This window comes from Macrobrachium rosenbergii, chromosome 47 (assembly GCF_040412425.1).
Source record: "Macrobrachium rosenbergii isolate ZJJX-2024 chromosome 47, ASM4041242v1, whole genome shotgun sequence".
Lineage (NCBI taxonomy): Eukaryota > Metazoa > Arthropoda > Malacostraca > Decapoda > Palaemonidae > Macrobrachium > Macrobrachium rosenbergii.
In genome coordinates this window covers 41,652,320-41,673,240 of record NC_089787.1, presented here as the reverse complement: position 1 = coordinate 41,673,240, position 20,921 = coordinate 41,652,320, and the positions used below count along the sequence as shown (strand labels likewise).

The window sequence follows — 20,921 nt, the reverse complement described above, 5'->3', positions numbered from 1 at the left end:
TGAAATTATTGGGATGCAGTAGAATTTTTGTGACTGCAAAAAGGATAGGAAGGCTATCGGCTTGATATGCTTTTTCTAACGTATTCAACGAGTAAATAAAATCATTGCTTGAGTCTTCATATACGCTGCTTATCGTGACCAAAACAATTTAATGTTAAATTAGTACTTTGTAACAAGAAACCATCTTTTCCGGTTTGACCCTGCTGTTATTATGAAGGTATTATACTTCATGTTATATAAAAAGATATATTTATTTTAAATTGAATTTGGTATTCACATCTTTGTTTCACAGAGAATTAAAAATGGCAAGAAGAATTCCGAAACAGAAATGCTTTTCCTGCCGCCGAGAATGATAACTGATACTGCCACAGGATACATTTTGTACCCTTCCGAGAAAGTCCTTGAGGTGGCGTCCCTTCTTCCTGAGGTATTTGCGAGACAAAGCCGGTCAGTCCTCTGGAGTCTCTCGTTGCTAAGTGAGGGACGCTCTGCTCGGAAAAGGTTAAGGTAAATTAATGTGCATTTCTTCTTGTTACTAGGAACTTAGATTTAACTGTAAGGTCTTTGACTTTGATCGTTAATGAAGTATTTATAAAGTAGAATGATACCATTCTTTTTTTAAACGGGCTTATGAATTACGTGTGAGTTTTGTTTTAGAAAAAGCCGTCCACAGAGGAGAAAAGTTCGGCCTACCCCGAAAGAGTTTTCGTAATATTTGATAACTGATAACGAAACACTCACACGAAAATTCAACGTTTATTCCTGAGCTCAGATGCAGAAGGATCAGGATTCCACAACCAGTGTAAGACTGACTTGGCACATAATTTTATATTGCTGTAGCCTGACAGTGTTAATAGATATATTTTTCTATTATGTAATGACGTTTTAAGGTGCTGTTTACCAGTTTTATAAACTCTTATGTACCAGGCAAACTGATCTACATAATGTTGTTAATCTCAGTATTATTATAGAAGATCCTCACCGGTAATGTACAGTTAGCCAAAGGCCCAGAATTAAGTGATACTTTTTTGTACAGACGGCTAAATTGTTGACAGCAGAAGAGCAGTTTAATGAGAAGCAAGAGACCGCTTCTGTTTTACAATGGCCTTTTTATTTCGAGCTGTCCTTTTGTTGCAATTTTATTTGTGTATAGAAAAATTATTGATTTAGGAAAATATTCACTGCTCATCACAAAATATTATTTTACGCTTTGCTGCTTTGACGAGAGAGAGAGAGAGAGAGAGAGAGAGAGAGAGAGAGAGAGAGAGAGAGAGAGAGAGAGAGAGAGAGAGAGATACGGCCTGTAGAATAGGCTGTTGCCTCAAACGCAGTTAGAAAATGTCCCGGGGATCGGCCGCCTACAAAACCCCAAAAATCTTTAAAAAATTCGATTTGCTGAAAAAAATTGTATGGCTTCGTATAGGGTTCAAGAATGTGTCCACGAAATATTATGCTAAAATTTGCCGTATTTCTCTAGTTATGGCCTAAAATGTAACAATAACTATATACCCATAAAACACCAGTAGCGCAAATGATTTAGTCTGGTATAGTTTTTGCGATATATATTACGAAAACTTCCTTTGAAATGAAATGTATAATGTCAATAATATCCTACTCGGCACCTTTTTAGTTATTCCTAGCCATGACAACGCACACGTCATACCATGACGCCGACTATGGCCGAGGAGTTGCCTATAAACTTCCAAGTTAGAAGGATGCGTTTTCATGCTCCTCGCTAGCCTTGACTGAACTCTGTATTTTCTGCGGTGTTTTGTTTTTTCACCGTGCCTAAAAGGTCCAAGAGTTCACTTCATGCTTCTAGAATGCGGAAAAGCCAAGTGGAAAAGTCCAGGTGAGAAGTAGAAGAAAGAGTTCAAGAAATTAGTGCCATAGAGGGAATGGACCGACAGAGAGAGAGAGAGCTGTCGCCCATCAAACGGCGCAGGCAGCGATCTCTGCTGACCAGAGACCAACCACATCCACCCCTAAACGCCTCTTTATTTGTTCGTCACTACCAAAGGGCAAAGATATTTTAGAAGAAGAAAGCAGTAGCTCGGAGGCTGATATAGACGATCCTGAAAATAAAATGATCATAATAAGTGAAGCAAGACTTGATGAATTACTTGAATCACGAATCCCTAATTGTGAATGTAAAGTAATTCCCAGGATCCATTTGGCAAGGAATGGATTCGAGACACTAATAAAAAAGTGTAGGCAACTATGAATGATACCCTAGAGTAATACCTTGCAGCAAGATCAGACAGGGGGGGACCAGGAACCTAAAATTTATAAGAATGTGTCTTAGGCACATAAATAATCAATTAATATTCTTATTTATAATCATTTTGCATTAATTAATACCCAAAAATAAAAATTAAAACCATAGAATTAATTGTAACACAGTCTTTGAAGTCCCTTTTACTTTTTTTATGTAACTAAAACTTTGAAGGCCCGTTTCTCAAAACATAAATTTTTCGCCTTTAAAATGCATCTCCTCCCTTAGTATTGGACCAATCTAAATGAAATTTTATATATAACATGGGGAAACACGGTAGATTAATAAAATGCCGGGGATTTTTAATATTATGAATTGCCGATTTTCGGTAATTTTTTTCTGTAATTTTTCCGGGGAAAATTTCATAAAAAAGAAAAAAAATTCATATCTCGAAGAAGAATTGAAAAATCAAAAATCCCTGGCATTTTATTGAAGGTTCATATGTGTTTTATACGTGGTTCAAATCCCATCCCTTAAAAACTAAAAGCAAAGGAGAAGATGCATTTTGAAAATGGCCAATTTTGGCCGAAAATCGCTCTGGCGTCACAAAACCTAAGGTCATTGAGCAAAAAATCTTCCCCCAGAAATTCCACATAATGTCCTTAAACAAACCCCCTATATATCAACAACCTGTCATCAAAAAAGTGGGAAACCGGCCGATCCCCTTCAAAGAAATAAATACCAATCAGAGATCTGATCATAGACTTACCTACCTTGGTCGGTCGAAGAATACTAACTTTCAAAGCTTGGGAACTTGTAAACAGCAATTGGTCATTATGAGGCTTGAGTAGCAAAAAAAGAAAAGGAAAATAGTGAAAAAAAGGTAAAAAATGCTCCGAAGTTTCTTCGGTGCAATCGAGCTTTCTGTATAGCGTATAACGCTGTATGAAACTCTCAGCCATGGCCCATGAAACTCTCAGCAGCGGCCCATAAAACTTTTAACCAAAGCCCGGTGGTGACCTGTGTCGTGCTAACTTTAACCTTCAATAAAATAAAAGCTAATGAGGCTAGAGGGCTGCAATTTGGTATGTTTGATGACTGGAGGGTGGGTGATCAACATAACAATTTGCAGCCCTCTAGCCTTAGTAGTTTTTAAGATCTGAGAGCGCACAGACAGACAAATAGCCACCTAAATAGTTTTCTTTTACAGAAAACTAAAAAACGAAAGCTGTAAAAGAATATTGAATCCGCTGGATGATATGCATTCATATCTGCTCCTCTACTAATGTTTCCTAAACATCATCATCAGGAAATTCTTATTTACACGTCTAGAATTGAGAATTAGACTTTTTTAGTTAATTAAATACCAGATGTTGACCCATTGTAAATAGCTAACAGTTTATGAAAAAATGAGAAAACTGGAGTGATTTCAGGTGTCATTATTTATGCCCATGTACAGTGCTAGGGATACTTGAATGAAGAGTATGGCATAAGACCACAATCCTTCTTTACTTACCAGATGCTGCTGAAAGGTCTGAAGAATGTCATCTGGACCCACTTACTCATTTGGATGGCAATAACCCACTGGACACCAAGCGCTGCTGCTCCTGATCCTGGGCCTCAGGGTAAGTAAGAATAATGTACTCTGTCGTGGCTAAATATAATCTACCCAGCACTTTCTAGCTCCTCCTCCCATACTTCATAACACTTTCCTAATGATACACTCGTCAACAATCTGTCATCCTTCTTTTTGGCGCATAGCAAAAAATCTTCTCGAATTACACTGATCCATCTATCTGTGCTAAGCTTGATACCACTCTTTTCTCAGACTTGCAAATATTCTTCGTAGGCCGCATATTTGAAATATTTTTGCTTTATTCATTCCCAGCATCCCTGCTGCCTTTCGTAAAGGAAAGTTATCCAACAGTCCATTCATACATTAAATAGATACAGAAAATAAATGTGTTAATTCAAGGATTGTTGGGGCAAGATTGAGTGAAATAGCAAAGGTTATAACAATGAGGAAAAAGAGTATTTTTGGAAGTCAAATATTTGCTTTTATGAAATGGAACTTGTGCTTGATGATTACATTTGGTGACAGAGAAAGAGATGGCATTGTGTATGTATTAATTACCCAGTTTCATGGGTAATTAGCAGATTAGTTTTAATATTCAAGTCAGGGAATAAAATGCTTTGTGGAAATTATAGAGGTATGTCAATAATGGATTCATTAGCGAAAATTTATGATATTTTGATTCTTAATTGATTAAGTTTGTGGTGTGCCATATTTAATGTCAAGCAGATGCTAAAAAAATGAGTTGTATTGAACAAATATTAACATTACGCTTGTTATGCGATTTTTCTAGTTTTAAGAAGGTAAAACTGTATGTTTTATTGATTTCTCAAAAGCGTACGATAGAGTACCTCGGAACAAAATGATAAATGTTTTAAAGAAAACGGATGTGGTGAGAGAAAATTAATGTCAATTAAGGCATTATATCCATGTACAAAACACATTCTGAAATCAGCACTAATTCATGCCAGCGTTGGCGTTCGAGAAGATGCTCCAGCAAGTTGTATATAATTCATTATGTACATTGATCGGTTGGTTCATATGTTGCAGGAGGCCGTTGTTTCTGAGGGAGTTTTAGGAGCACTAAATGTCCCCTCATTAACGGGTGACGCGGTTGTCTTAGCTACAAGTAGAGAAATGTGCAAGAAAAAGTTAAAAGTATTATGTAAATTTTGTGTTGATTATGGAATGGTAATGAATGAGTCAAAAACAAATTTTTTTGTAATAAATAATGATGTTGATGATTAATCAGACTTACATGTAGAAAATATTATTGTGAGATACACTCAGAGATACCTTTACCTTGGAGCGTGGTTCGCTGATACTGGCAGGTTGGGTGATGTCATTAGTGTCGAAAATTTCTCCCAACGATAACTCGATTAATGATGGCTCTCGCCCATTGTTCTGGGGAGGATACACAATCAAAGGACAAGGCTTCGAACCGGCACAACACGATGGCGGCTGTACAGAGCACGAGTACATTTTCTAAATTTTACCGTAAAAATAAAGTATAATACAAAAAACACACCCAAGCTATTTAAAAATTACGATACTATGAAAAATATCTGCAAATTTACAACAAATTAACTTTAATACAAACTGTAGCTGGGTTTACAATCACGAGCGAGTTGAACGAAGAACAAGGGATGAATTTCTGAAACGCGTGGCGGCTGAATCAAGGCACAAAAGTTACGTTAAGTTTGCCACAATTTCACTGATCGCTGATCTGCCGAGTATCATTCACGCGGCTGCGTTTGATGTCTCATAATCTGAAGGTGGAGACAGGTAGATGGAGGTGGAGACAGGTAGATGGAGCAGAATTCCGACCTGTGCAAGAACTTGTCAGTGTGATAATAGCAGTATACAATCAGAGAGTCATGTACTTATCACTTGTCCCTTATCTGACAACTGCCGCACAAGATATAATAGGTAAAATTTTGCAAGTGTAACCAGTTTAATGAATGTAGAGGCTGATGTAATTATTGATTTGTGTGGGTATATTCATGACGTATTAGGATTATATTAGTGAAGTGTTTACCTACCATATATACATTTGGTATTTTATTATGGACAAAACATATAAAAAAAGGAAAACTATGTTTTTCTCTGAATGATTTTTGTAATTAAAACAATGCCCTTTTGTCTAAATTTATGTTATTAACATAATGTATTGTATAGTTTGTCAATAAACTAACTATCTAGACAGACATGGGCATCCTTGGGTGATTGGGAACAGAGAGAATCTTGAGGAAATATGTTTAGTACGGTGACTGACTGCTGAAAGTATACAGTTGCCCAAGAAAATTGTCATGTATTTATGTAAAAGCAAATAGTTGGGAAAAATTTGTTTCATTCTGTGTTAGTACAGAGTAGATGGATTATGGAGGAAATACTGTATGAAGAGTGTAAAAGTGTCTGGTTTTGGGAGAGTGCAGTATGGAAATAAGTGATGAGTGGTGGGATTAGGAAATAAGAAATTTAGTGAAAATAAAACAGAAATTATTTGAGATGTAGTTGCAAGACGGGTGGGGGAGGCTCGTTTAAGTAAAGCTGGAAGATGGATTAGGTGATTCATGACAGAAGAAGGAATTCAATGAAAAAGAGTTGGGATGTGGTGGAAGTGAAGAATAACTTTAGTGAGAATAAGAAGTTGTTCTACAAGTAATTAAATGCAGAGAGAAGGGCTAATGAAGCAATGTGAATGGGTCACAGAATGAACTGAAACTGGAGAAATGCTGTCAAAAGAACGTGCATCCCTGGGTGTTGGAATGAGTGTGAATGTGGATGACAGAAGACAGGCAGAGCTGACTTACATGAGAATTGAAGGGATTAGTATAAGCCTGAGAATGCTTGTGAAAATGACTCTAGAGCAGTGGTTCTCAATCTTTTTTTAGTGATGGCACCCTAACTAATGCAATCATTACCGTGGCACCCCTTCTTCTCCATCCCACCATATCGCATGGATTAACTTCTTATTTTAATGAATAAAATTATTATCCATACTCAAACCAAAATCAGAACACCGAACATGCAGAAATATACTGTACAAACAAAGAGCATATCAGAAGAATTAGATAAACATAATTAGAGTAGACACACCAATAATAATTATATGAAGACTTCTGCAAACTTTTTTTTTTTTTGCTAATGTTCATTGACATGATCTAGGTAAGGCAAAATTCATGACAATCTTGCGGCACCCCTAGGCACTGTCTGTGGCACCCAAAGGTGCCACGGCACCCAGTTTGAGAATCACTGCTCTAGAGGATGTAAGGGGACAATCAAGAGGTTGAAGAATATAAGAACAACATGACCTGATTGGATTTGAAGTGAGATGCTCTGGAATAATGTTGAAAATTGGTGACCAAGGTGTGCAAGTTTTGTTTACATAAAGATTGCTTTGCAGTGATTCATCAGGATATAAGCATTGGAAGTGATATGCTAGCTATCATTTCAACTCAGCTTCCTTTTCTTGCTAGGATGGCTTCCTTCGCTTTTTGGAGGAAAGTCTCTGGAACCTACAGGAGAGAATCTTGTGGAGGAAGCTGAGAAGGGGAACTTGAAGACTGTGAAAGATCTACTCTCAAGAGGAGCTGATGTCGGTTATGGCGGCGGTATGTAAATGTGCTGTCGACCCTTTGCTGAAAACAGGTCTGCATTCATGATCCACATAATTATTACTGAAACAGAGCTTGGCAAATTATGTTTTTCAGTGTTAAGTTTCTTTTTAGGAGTTATGACAGTAGAGCGCTTCAGCTGCAATGCTGTCATTTGGCGATTTCCGGAAAGCCAAATGAATTCATCCATATCTTACAGATGTGTCACTTTCTGTAAGTCAGACCATTGCTTGTGTCGGAGGCCTGCTGATATGCATAAACTTTTAGGTTTCAACTAAACCTGGCTAAAACCCTCATGAATTCAGGACAGATCCTGTATCAAGTTTAATACCTCAAGTTAGAGAATTTCGGGAAATACGAACGTACCAAAGAATGTTCTGTATATTATTATGAAGTTCCCGTGTTTTGAAGTCAGCAGTCCTTACTTTGTAGATCTATATATTTGTTTTTATGTACTATATATACACGGACATTACACAGTATGTACACGCTTGTGTATATACTTTCATACGCATACTGTATGTTTCAGGAATGCCGTTATGGTACGCTACAAACGGCGGACACATCGATATCGTTAAATACCTTCTTGATTCTGGTGCCAACCCAGATGGACGTAAGTTCTTCCAGCATACTGAGATTCATTTTTATAGACACCAATCTTTCATGTTTATTTTATGCACATGGTTTTCACAGTGTTGTTACAGTAAACTTATTTAAATCTACCTTGGATATCAGAATTACTTTTAAAATCATTAAAATCATTATTTTGAATTTTAAAGAATATATGACAATTGGTTAGGCGATATCCTTAGTGAGAAGAGAAGACCAATACTTTCAGAAATAAAAAAAAAAAAAGTAAAAGGATTGACCTGGATCTTCCTAAAGCTAGCAAGAAAAGTTTCATGCAAGATTATAAGAGCTAAATTTGTACTCTTTATTCATATTTTATTCTGAAATTAGCAGAATAATATCCATCCATTTTATATCTGGACTCGAGTACCCTCTGTGCCGTAGTTAGAAAGAAACATGTCCACATCAAAAGAATTGCAGTGAAGGCCACGTCATTAGATTCCACCTAGAAGGTAACTATCCTTTTTATTTTCCCCTCATTTTGAAGAATAAATAAGAAAACAAGACGAAAAGGATTTATCTCTTACTGACTGAAGAAAATCGTTATTGTTTATGACCCCATCGATTTACATCATGTGAAAAAATATGGAGCTAGATAACGGTAAAAATACGATAAGAATCAGCCTCGAATTCTTCATAACTTGAGTCTGAAAAATGTTCCCAGCTTCAAAGAATGACCTTCTAGGTCTCTAGTTGAGGTGGTTCTATAAAAGCAAAGATCGATTAAGGGAAGAAAAACCATAAATTTATGAGATAACCTACAAATATGAGCTCTAAGCTTCTTGCAGATGAATCCTTGCACTTCAAGGGATCAATCGTAGCACTTGCAGCCGGGCACAACCGCCTCGATATTCTGGACCTCCTGCTTGCAGCTGGTGCCTCTGTGAGAACTGAAAAGCGTAAGAACACCTTTCATTCGTACTTGAAAGATCGAGCTCATGCCGCATGCTTTCATTCCATGTCAATGGTTTTCTGTTTTGCAATAGCAAATATATCTGTTATAGCATCAGTTCCTGTTGTTTTGTGACAGTTGCTCATGTAGTTCGTTTATATTGTTATTCTGAAATTATTATTATTATTATTATTATTATTATTATTTATTATTATTATTATTATTATTATTATTATTATTATTATTATTATTATTATATTTCAAATACTCTAGTTGGACTAAAATAAATTTATGAAATGATCAACTTGACCAGTGGTTTCCTCTGTATGAAGCCCTACAGAGGTAACAATTTGGTAAATAGATTTGTTTTTCAAATTATCACGTATAAAATTAATAATACGTAGCTCTTACTCCAAAGTGAGGATTTCCACACTGTTACAGATGGTACGGACATATTACACAGAGCTGCCGAAAATGGTCAATTACAAGCAATTCGTAAGTTGATCCAGGCCGGAGCCGATGTGAATTTTGATAACGGTAAGCCCATTGGACTTTACTCAGTATTTTGTATTGCCAAATCACAGTTATTTCTTTTTTTATTGTTGGAAAAGTAATGACTACTTTTTATTTCGTGGCTGCATGTTACATACTCTGATAGTGATAGAAATATATATAGCTTATTTGCTTATTTAATAGTGTTATTTTGCAAACAAGAAACTTTCTACAAATTGTTAGTAATTACTTATTTTTCTTAACATTTGTAGGGTATGCTCTGCTTACTGCAGCGAAAAATGGACACCTAGAAGTCGTCAAGGAACTTGTAAAAGCTCGAGCGGATGTCAATGGGGGCGGAGGTGAGTGTCGATAAACGTCAATCTCTCGGCGCTGCTTTCTTACATACTCATAAACAAAAAAGTTGTCTTAATGGCATTTCGTACTACCTCTGGGAAATTGACACTTTTGCCCTGCATGATCACAGCTCATCTTAAACCATTTATGTTGTTATATTCAGTTTCGGGGAATCTTTGGAAGCATTTAGGAAGATGGGATTGCTGGCTGGAAACCTCCAGCCCTGAAGGCTCGGAAACTTAGATGTGCCCCTCTTATACATTTCTACCAAGGCTTTGGACTTGAAGAAGCAAGAGGCCCTTTGAAGAAGCAAGAGACCCTCTTCACCATGGCTAACATTATAGGCAGATAAACCTAATATTTCAGGAAATAAAATCGGGAGGCTTTAGCTATAACTTTAGATCAAAATCAGAGATGGTGACTTTTCTGCCAAAATCTTTACTTAACAGTAAAACTGATAGCCGAGAGGCCCTCAGTTGAGATGTTAGTAAGGTTATATCTTGCTTATAAGCTATAGTCATAAACAGAACTTGGATGTCGTTTTCCTGGACCATAAGGGCTGGCAAGGCAATGGTCCCCGGTCCTACGAAGTTAAACCATGTGCATCTAACTGGACCTGTGAAGACAGACTACTTCCTATAGAGGCGCTTGTTTAAAACGGGTACGTCAGGAGTAAATCTGATCAAATGAGGATTGGATCTGTTCACACTTAATCAGTAGAGGATTTGAACTGTTCACACTTGATCAATAGAGGACTGGAACTGTTCACACTTAAAACGAAAGAGGAGGTATATGTCCGCGTGAATAACAGTACGAAATGGGTGTGTAGATCCTTGTAATTACAGGTAACTAGATTATCAAGACCCTACAAATTTGATGAATCTTGTATTAAATGGAACCCTAGAGTTATGCCCACCGATATGCCCATCATTGTCAAGTAAGGATGTGTAAAAGTGGTTTTCTCATTTCGTGGTTTTAAATCTGACACTGCAGGATTGTGAAATGTAGTGTCGCACACTTCAAGTATAACACTTAATACCACAACATAATAAAAATAAGAGCTTGGTCTCTCTCTCTCTCTCTCTCTCTCTCTCTCTCTCTCTCTCTCTCTCTCTCTCTCTCTCTCTCTCTCTCTCTCTCTCTCTTTGACATGAAGCTTCAGTTGGCATGAAGATTCGCAGGGGGAAGGAAGGTAAAGTTTTTAGGATAATTTGTAAGAAATAGACTTTGATAAGTCATTTAGAAATAGTGTTCTGGACTATTTAACTCTCACTGACTTGTTTCCTTTTCTTAAAAGTAGCCTAGACTGTGAAAGAATAAAACATCCTGACAAGGACTTTGCTTGTTTTTGATGTACAGAATATTGAATTTTTCCTCAAATACACCTTGGATATTGTGATGTTAACCATTAACTTGAACATTTTTCCACTTTGGTATAGATAAAGCAATTACAAGCAACTATGACTTTAAGAAATATATTTCCTTAAAGCTGCAAAATGCAAAGTAAGAAATATATTTCAAAAATGCAAAAGCAAAAGCTGAAAAGTAAGTAAAAATATATTTCCAACTGCTGGAAATATTACAAAATGCAAAGTAAGAAATATATTTCCTTATTAAGAAATATATTTCAAAGGATGTAAGTTTTCTTCATTCACAGTACCAACTAAAAAACCATTTCAGTCATTCAGAGAAGTAATAGAAAAAAAATATGAAACATTTTGAAGGACATGTAACCGTCATTATGAAGATCGTGAGGACTAACTGACGAGTCTTGTCAAAGACTTACAATTATATTTATGCCAGAGGCAGCATCGTAGTAAATGAACGCTACTGTTGGCATTGTTAGTTCTTATTTGCAGTTCTAAGAGTAGCTGAAATGTTTATTTATTGCAGTTGAAAAGGGATGCATTTAATCTGTTCAGTTCCGGTACGAATGTAAATATTATTAGATCATCGCACTGCATTGTTTTGGTTTTTATTTGTGCTGTGGCTGAATACATTTTAAGCATTTGTTTACTCTATAGTAGCAAAGAGTCAAGGTGCAAGGAAAGCAATCCACAATAGGCTAACACAGTTGTTCACTGAAACGGTAAACGAATGGCACTTTGTTTTGGAATTGTGACTCACCCATGTTTCTATCAACGTTGAGAAGAAATCGCATTGAATTTTAGATACCAGGTTAATAGTGAATTGAATGCTGCTGTTCAAAGGAACTGGATGAAGTAGTGTATTTAAACAAAGAAAAATTATACCTCCCCACTATACATAACTCTTTATCAATTTTATGCAGTTTTTAAAACTATGCAATCCAAACGGTGCAGGAGGGCCAGTGCCCTGCGACTCTTTGCGGTTGGGACCATCTATCGTGCCTGTGGTAATCAGGCTATTTGAACAATTCATTGGATGACCTTTTAGGCACTGGGATAAAGTGCTTGACATACCCACCCAACATGACCTCAAAAGGTCTCTGAAATCGGGCGCATTTCAAAACATATTACCCCACTCCCCGCTGTACAGGCCCACTGCACTCAATGGTAAGATTTGGAGGGGTGGGTGGTTACAAGTCTGGCTTACCCCACCCAAAAAAGTATTGATGACACCCATGTCCAAATCAGTGATTAATCTACAGTTTTTCGCTCGAGGATACTTTGTTTGTTATTCATATATCATTCTGTATTTTAAAAATGACTAGGCTGGATAGTAGGCGCTGTCGGACGAGCTGGTCAGACTGAAGTGATGAAAGTCCTCATAGAAGCAGGTGCTGCGAAAGAACATTTTGGTATGTATCGACAGTGTTGGTCGTATTCACTATTTCTGTGTATTGTAATGGCTGCAGTGACCTCTTACATCCTTATACCCTGGAAATCTCACGAGGGAACAGGAAGGAAAACTTCGTCATTCCTTTCGAATTTCAAGATTTACAGGTGAACGATCACCTGCAAATTGGAATCACGTTCAGAGATCACTGCGGACATCACCGTACACTTGGGTATATACATTTACTGTAGTCATTTCCTCGTTTCCTTGAATGTGCTCTTTCGCTGTGTTATCTGCCCCCATAAATGTTTAAAGGTTATATGGATAAAGCATTCATTTCTATCTCTTATTCTTCCTCTGATTGTGAAGTTGAAAATGATTCCGCATAGACTTTGTCAGTTACAAATTGATTCAAGTCAAGTTCAGAGATCATAGGAATGAAAATGATTGTATTGATCATTAAATTTTAAAGTTTTCTCTTCATTTTACTTATCTTTTCAAGCTGCCTTTTCTCATATTCGCGATTCATTTTCACTACATTCCATATTGAAGTTTTTCACCTTAGGTGTTTATTCGGTACTGCATGTTTCGGTACAAACTTGGGATATCATTATTCTGTAATGAATTTTATTTTCTTATGCTAGTTGTTCTAGTAGTCACCAAAAGTCCTAGTTTGTATTTCAATTAAAACAACCAACGGAGAACTTTTATGACCACATGAGCAAACAGTATAACAAAATATGGTAAATAATATAACAAAACTATTGAGAAGTAATCAAATGAGATCACGTTTTTGTCCAAAACAAAAATCTGGAGGAAGTCTTGGTTTGATCTCATTAAAAAACTGGCCACCTCATTCGTAGATACAGTCAGTACGTGAAAGGTAAATAGGTGTTATAAAAATAAACCCTATTTAGTTCTGAAAGGTCGCTCAGTGATACAAAATCATTTAATTTATGTTGCAGACTCGGCAATGAAGGCAGCTGCAGGCAATGGACATCTCGACACTGTGAAACTGCTGTTAGACAACGGAGCAGATCCCAAATATGGTAATGTCCATAAAGCTAGAAAAAGTTAAATTCCTGATTATATTCCATGCGCCACAAATAAAAGCAACCAACTCTGTCGACTTTTGGGCCTCATTAAGACTTAGTGCAGGCAATATTTTTTTCAGTTCTTGGTAGCTCCTTTTATTCTTCATTTTCTGAGGCAAGGATTCCCATTCTCTCTCTTGAATCCGACTTTGGACTGCTAACTTTCTTAGCAGAAACTCTTATTAAAAAGATAATGAATAGGCCCATGAAAACTACTCATGCCAAAATTATGTGATGTTGGGATGTTCTACAGTTATGAAGTTGCTAGTCAGATCATATACTCAACGCACAGACATACACACATATATAATATATATACTGTATACGTATATATTTAAACATATATAGTTGTGTATATATATACATATATATATATAAATGTATGTATATATATATATATATATATATATATATATATATATATATATATATGTATACATATATATATATATATATATATATATATATATATATATATATTTATATATATCTATATCTATATGTATATATGTGTATATATATATATATATATATATATATATATATATATATATATATATATATATATATATATATATATATATATATATATATATATGCATTCATACATACATACATAGTATAAGTGGGTGTCTGTGTGTGTGTGTATGTTAGATTATGTGTCAGTAGAGGTCACACTGAAGAGCAACTTGAAGGATGTAATGGGAGAATTAGAGTAGATTAAGTTACATCAGATCATTCTCTAGTCAAAGCAAAAATTCAGATAGATCAAAGTTAGAGAGGAAAGGTTGAAAATGTGGCTTTAAAGATAATTTAGACAAGTTAGTTAAATAAAAAGAAGTGAGAATAATATATAAAATGAAAATGGCACATTGACGGAGGGAGTAGATGAGAAAAATTAAAAATTCCATGATGGGGTCATAGGGACAGCAGAAGTGTTTGTGGATGAAGGGGGATAGAAATAGGATAAAGATAATAAGTGGTGGGCTGATAAAATCAAAGTTTTTGTGAAAAAATGCAGGTTATTTTGGGGTAGGTGCATGATAAAAGAAAGCATTCAGGAGGATTGAGTAGGCAAGAGCAAGAGTAAAAATAAAGGTAGTAATGAAAATAGAAGGGCGAAGGGGAAGTTGGGAGACTGAAAATGGTTGTGCATGCCAATAAATGCAGGGAGGGTGGTTAATGAACAAATGTATCTCCTTAAAGTGATGCAAATGGAGAGATACTCTCTGAAGTGAATGCAACCCTGGATCGAAGGAGTGAGTATTTTGCAGATTTGTTAAATGTGAGGACAGAAGAAAGGTAGATTGTATGAAATTATTGTTGAGCAAACTGTCCTTAGTGGAAGTGAAGTCTAGATCTTGTTTACAAATTAAATGAAAAAGCTTGAAGCTATTTACATGAACTGTATACATGGTAAATGTTGTGGAGAAAAGATTAGTAGGATAAGAGTTGTTGAGATACATTAAAGTAAAAAATAGGTTAGTAACGGTGGAAGGATAGCTCACAGTATTTTGTGAGGGTATATTCAAGGGGTAAGAATGGGCGATGATAGCTTGGTGGAAAGAGAGTAGAATTTCAAAAGTGTTGAAACGAAGAAAGCTAGAAAGGCATAGAAGAGATTCGATAAATAACATGAAAGAGGTATTGGGAAAGAATGACCTTAATATCCAGAAAGTGACGTGTTGCATGCAAGATCGAGGTGTAGGGAATTCACCGCAGTGCTGAAGAACCTTCTGTGCAGGTGTATAAAGCAGCAAATATTGTGGAAGTTTCACTGCACAAAGGTTTTATCCATGATTCAAAAGGTAAATTATGACAATGGAAATGACCATTGTGCCAAGGTTATAGACAAGAATGGAAGTACATGAGGGATATGTGAAATTACATAATGGGGTCGCAGGGAGAGTAAAGAGTGTTTATGGATGTAGGAAGGTAGGACGATGGAAATAAAACAGTAAGTTGTTGGATTTGAGAAAGTGCTTTTAATGCTGTGTTATTAGTATTGAGCTTTTTACTGGAAGTTTTTAAAGAGTAGTTTTTTATGGAGATTAGTGATTTTAGGAATGTAATGTCTATCGCTCTTAAGGGAAGTATACTTGGCTCATTACTATTTTAATTATATTTGCATCGATCCCCTCTCATGAGCACAGACCAGGGTCGTTGAATCTCCTGACAAAGATTTAGCTAAAATTAGTGAATTTCCCCATCCACCACCCATATCTTTTTATGGTTAGGGTTTCTTTCATGAAATATAACAGGTCTGTCTCTTCCTCACTGAGGAACTTGGTACATGGAAAATCTTTTCAAGGTTTTTAAAGACCTGTCTAACCTCGGGAAATTTTTTTCATTCTTTTAGTCTCCATATTTTAAATATTGTTCGCCTGTTTGATCTTCAGCAACTGACAGAAACTTACTTGAGTTCCAATAGATTCTTATCTCAAATGTTCTAGATCTCAGCATTAATCTGTGGCACTGCAGTTCAATTAGCTCATTGAATATGTTTCATAATTTTGATTTTTCTGTAAATAGATCATCCCAGACTTTACCATCCACCATTTAGTACTAGATATGCAGTTAATTCTTATAGTCTTTCCTGTCCCTTTGGGAGTTTCAATACAACAGGCTTCTATGAATTTTGTTCCAGCTGTCACCAAATTATAAGATCTTTCTGATCATGTAGCTGAATGGTTGGAACTTCAGAAATTAAGAATTGATGAATTTGTGTTTTGTTTAAGTCTAACCTGAGCCTAATTTCGTAATTTACTAGTTTTAACTTATTTGTTTCTCTGATATATTTTATTCTTCACTCCTGTGTTTCTTTCTCCATACAAGCCTACTCTCACTGTTGGGGCCGTTGGGCTCGTAGAACCCCGCTTTCCCAACTAGTGTTGGAGCTTAGCTAATAATAAAAGTAATAGTAATAAAGATAATGAAAGAAGGAAATAGAGTATTTGAAATGCAATTGCATGATATGAGAGGTTGTATATATGTATATATAGGTCTGCTGGAGGACGGATAAGGTAGTCAAGAACAAAGAGAGGAAGGTAGAAAGAAAACAAGTGATAACAATACAAGGGAGAAAATCGGCAAGAACTTTAATAATAATAAGTGATACTACAGGCAAACAAATAAAAAAATTTTGAATTGGGTCTCAGAATAAAATATGCAGATGGAGAGATCTGTCTGGGGTAAATGGATTCCTTGGTCAGTGACTGGGTGTTTTGAAGATTTGTTTAATGTGGGGGACGGAAGAGAGGCAGAGATGAATGTCGCAGTAATGGAAAGGGCAGGTGTAAGTTAAAGTATGCCTGTGGAAATTGCTGTGGGAGACGTCAAGATAGCAATTGCGAGAATGGAAAGACACCAGGAATTGATGGAATACACGTAGGAAGCTCCAGCACAGTGGTGATAGCATGAGTGAGTTGCTGACCAGGGTTTGTAAAGTGTGTTTTGGTGAAGGAAAGGTTCTGAATGAGTAGGTGAGAGGAATCATTGATACATTATATTATGATATATGCAAATACATTAGTTTAGACAAGGAACAGGGTGTGTGAATCAAGTGTTGATTATGAAAAAGTTATGTGAGAAGTTTAAAAGTAAAGGGAGAAACCTGCAGGCGGTATAACTCTCATTGTGCTAGAATAGATAGAAATGCATTGCGAAGGGTGTTGAGGGTGTGTGGTATAGATGAGTACTTGAAAAGAGCAATTAAAAGTTCTATGATGGAAGTGAAATGGGTGATGGATGAGATAAGGGTGTATTATCTCTATAAATTATGTAATACAAGAAGTCATTAGAAAGCAAATAGTTGTGAGTGCAAAACTGAGGGCTAAGAAAATTATTTATGAATGGAATATGAAATGCTTAATGATTGCAGATAATACAGTGCTGATTGGGGATAATGAAAAGAAACTGCAGAAAGAAGTGAGTTTGAAATTAGAGCAATGAGTTTTAGTATGAATGGTGGAAGAATGGAAGCAGTTAATTTCATGGGTACTTGCGAGTAAATATAATGTGTGATGTCTGGAGGAGAAGTGGAGTGTCACAGAAGAGGCGAAGCAAGAAAGGTAGTAGGTGTAATGCAAAAGACTAGGGAGACACTTTGACTGTCTATAGGAAGACAAATCTTAATGAAGGCGAAATACGAAAGTTGATTGAGAATGAAAGAAAAGATTGAAGGCGAAGAGGTGAATTTTTTGCGCTGTCTATTCGGCGTTGGAAGAATCGAAATAATGAGAAATCTGTAGACCTGCAAAAGTGGTAAAATGTTACCGTGAGCGAAAAGGTGGGTCAGAATCTTCACTGTAGGTTGGTGAAAACAGCTCGTAATTAGAAAGCGTTAGGAGGAAGGAGGAGAGAAAGACCTACAAAGTCGTGAAAAGATACAGGGAAATTGGTACTGAAAAGGAAGGGCTTTAACATTCTCAAATCGCGCGAATGCTTACAAGGTAGAGGAGAAAGGTGCAATGTATGTAAGGGGGCTCGATGCGCTCCTGATAACCATTCTATGCAGACTTGTGAAGGTACTAATAATGAAGTTTCCAGCAGAGAGATTTATCCACGATTTAGCAGTGATTGTTGAATTGCATTTGTTTCTCCATCCAACCTTGTAGTGGAAACAGCTTAATGATATATTACACTGAATCTCCAGGTCACTTATACCAGATACATATGAACGTGTGAGAAACACAGTGCTTTTTAACTTCTCGATTTCTTCACAATTGTTGGATAAGCTTGTGACAATATTAGTCTGTACCTTATTGACAAAAACCTTCCCATACATGCGTTTATTATCCTTATGCAATATTCTGAAATTGGAAGTAATACAAAAATCTCTCTTACAGCATTAATAAATTTCATGCCGACACCAAACACAAAGTTTATTTACCCACATCCATTTCTGCTTAGTATTACGCGAATGAAGCTCTGGAGATCACGCTAACTAAAAGAACCCATATGTTTCCAACAGACGGCACTTTGAGGGCTGCAGCGGAAAACGGAAACTTAGAACTTGTCAAATTGTTGCTTGATGCAGGTGCAGAAATCACCTATGATGGTAAGAAATAGCTTTCTGTTTTTCTGTGTGAAAGATGGCACTCGGCACTTCTAGAAAAGTTTTGTAAAATATAGCTCATTATTCTCAACATTTTAGTCAACACATTTTTAAGGTGTTTGATTTACCTGTAATTTATTAAGGAGGATCAAATGAATTACGTTCTACTTTTTAAAGACTTGACTTGTTGCAAAATCAGGACACAGGAACTGTAGGAAAATAAGTCATGCATGAAAGATAATCAGATCAAGCTATTACCTTAGAATGGAGATGACTGTCAACCTATATTAATCCCAACCCGTTTCAACAAAGGATGGCTATAAATAAAGCAAAACTGAACAAGGCATTTGAGTTTATTGCTTATTTACGTGTGTTGCCCTGCATTTTGTAGAGCATATTTTTGGGTTTTATAATAAATGAAGCTAGGGAGTCATCTAATCTGTTTATAACAGTGTAACGTTTTCAGTGACTTTCCTATGTTTTGTACCTGTGCCTTGTGGTCTCCTAAAAATCTTATTTCTTGTATGAGAACATTTTCTTAATCTTCTGTATATTTACAGTATGTTTTTTTTTTTTCTGCCCATCAGTGTTTACCTTAGAAATTGTTTTAGTTTTCTCATAGTACCACAGTACCTTACCATTGTAATATTTCTCGCGTGTCTCGCTATTTTCAGAACAAGCTGGGTATCCTTTACACCTTGCTGCCAGCAAAGGCCACATAGATGTTGTTGCTCTATTGGTGGAGCGTGGTGGTGACGTCAACAGGCGCCTGACGGAGAGTAAGGCATTTCAAATTCATTAAAAAAAAATTTTTTCACAAAGAACCTGAGTCTGATTCTTTTTCATTTCATTCTGGATCCATTTTTTCTTTTTCATTTAATTCTCAATCCATTTTTTTATTTTTTTACAAATAACTTGAGTCTGATTCTTTTTCGTTTCATTCACAGTCCATTTGCTCTGTTTTTTTTTTAAAGAACCCAAGCCTGATTCTTTTTCATTTCATTCTGAATCTATTTCTTTTAAAGAACCCAAGTCTGATACTTTTTCACTTGATTCTGAATCCGCATTTTAATTTTTTTACAAATAACTTGAGTCTGATTCTTTTCACTTCATTCTGAGTCCATTTTCTATTTTTTTTTTCCAAAGAACCCAAATCTGATTCTTTTCATTTCATGCTGAATCCATTTTTTTTTCAAAGAACCTAAGTCTGATTTTTTTTCGTTCCATTCTGAATCTTTTTTTTTTTAAAGAACCCAAATCTGATTCCTTTTCTTTTCATTCTGAATCTATCTTTTTTTAAACCCAAGTCTGCTTCTTTTTCATTTCATTCTGAATTTATTTTTTTCAAAGAACCCAAGTCTGATATTTTTCACTTCTTTCCGTGTCATTTTATTTTTTTTACAAATAAATTGAGTCTGATTCTTTTTCACTTCATTCAGAATACACATTTTTTTTTTACAAATAAATTGAGTGATTCTTTTTCACCTCATTCTGAGTCCGTTTTCTATTTTTTTTAAGAACCCAAATCTGCTCCTTTTTCATATCATTTTGAATCCACTTTTTTTTTTCAAAGAATCCGAGTCTGATTCTTTTTTAGCCATCCCATATCCTTGATCACTTTGAGAGTACTTTTCACCTTTAGTATTTGTCGTCTGTTGATTGGAAGGAAAAGAAAGGCATCATAAATTAATAACATTACTGTCAAGCCTGTAAAACTAATTAAGATTTGTATAAAGGAACATAATTTACTTCACAATCTCCCCCAATGAGACTACCACCAATTGTGTATCTTGCAAGGCGCACAGTAGTTGGCGTTAAAGTTTTGTAGCAATGTCCTTCCACCAACAGTTGCATTGCCCTCTGTCTCTCATGTCCCACTCCTTCCCTATGGTCTCTCCCCACCTAGCTGTCCATCTTTAGCGTGGTCCAATTTTCATTCCTCAAGAACTAATTCCTTTGGACGGTTCAGGAAGTGCAAAAATAGATCTCACTTGGTCTGTGGAACCAACTTGTTATGTTTAATGACTAATAATAATAATCTCTTCTTTAAGATGCGTGGATGGACTTGGTTATAGGATCCTCTTTCTATGGAAAAGGATGGACTGTTATGCATGTGATCGCTCGCTTTGGATACCCATATGTGAAAGAGCTTCTGGACCTTGGAGCCGAGATCAACGTGAAAGATGCCTCAGGTAATTGGAAAAGTCATGAACTGTTGCATTTGTAGCTTCTGGCTGA

General features: G+C 36.0%; 1 protein-coding gene across 1 annotated transcript in view; it reads left to right on the top strand.

Annotated features, from left to right (window-relative positions):
* Nucleotides 1-308: 308 nt before the first annotated feature.
* The window catches only part of LOC136830803 (putative ankyrin repeat protein RF_0381), a 29,938-nt gene continuing 9,325 nt past the window's right edge, over nt 309-20,921 (top strand). Inside the window, exons 1-12 of the mRNA XM_067090731.1 lie at nt 309-507; nt 3,735-3,840; nt 7,268-7,402; nt 7,935-8,018; nt 8,824-8,934; nt 9,369-9,464; nt 9,692-9,781; nt 12,469-12,555; nt 13,499-13,582; nt 18,600-18,686; nt 19,358-19,462; nt 20,735-20,875. Coding sequence (XP_066946832.1) covers nt 3,735-3,840; nt 7,268-7,402; nt 7,935-8,018; nt 8,824-8,934; nt 9,369-9,464; nt 9,692-9,781; nt 12,469-12,555; nt 13,499-13,582; nt 18,600-18,686; nt 19,358-19,462; nt 20,735-20,875 — 1,126 coding nt within the window. The 5' untranslated portion in view covers nt 309-507. The remainder of the gene's footprint in view (nt 508-3,734; nt 3,841-7,267; nt 7,403-7,934; nt 8,019-8,823; nt 8,935-9,368; nt 9,465-9,691; nt 9,782-12,468; nt 12,556-13,498; nt 13,583-18,599; nt 18,687-19,357; nt 19,463-20,734; nt 20,876-20,921) is intronic.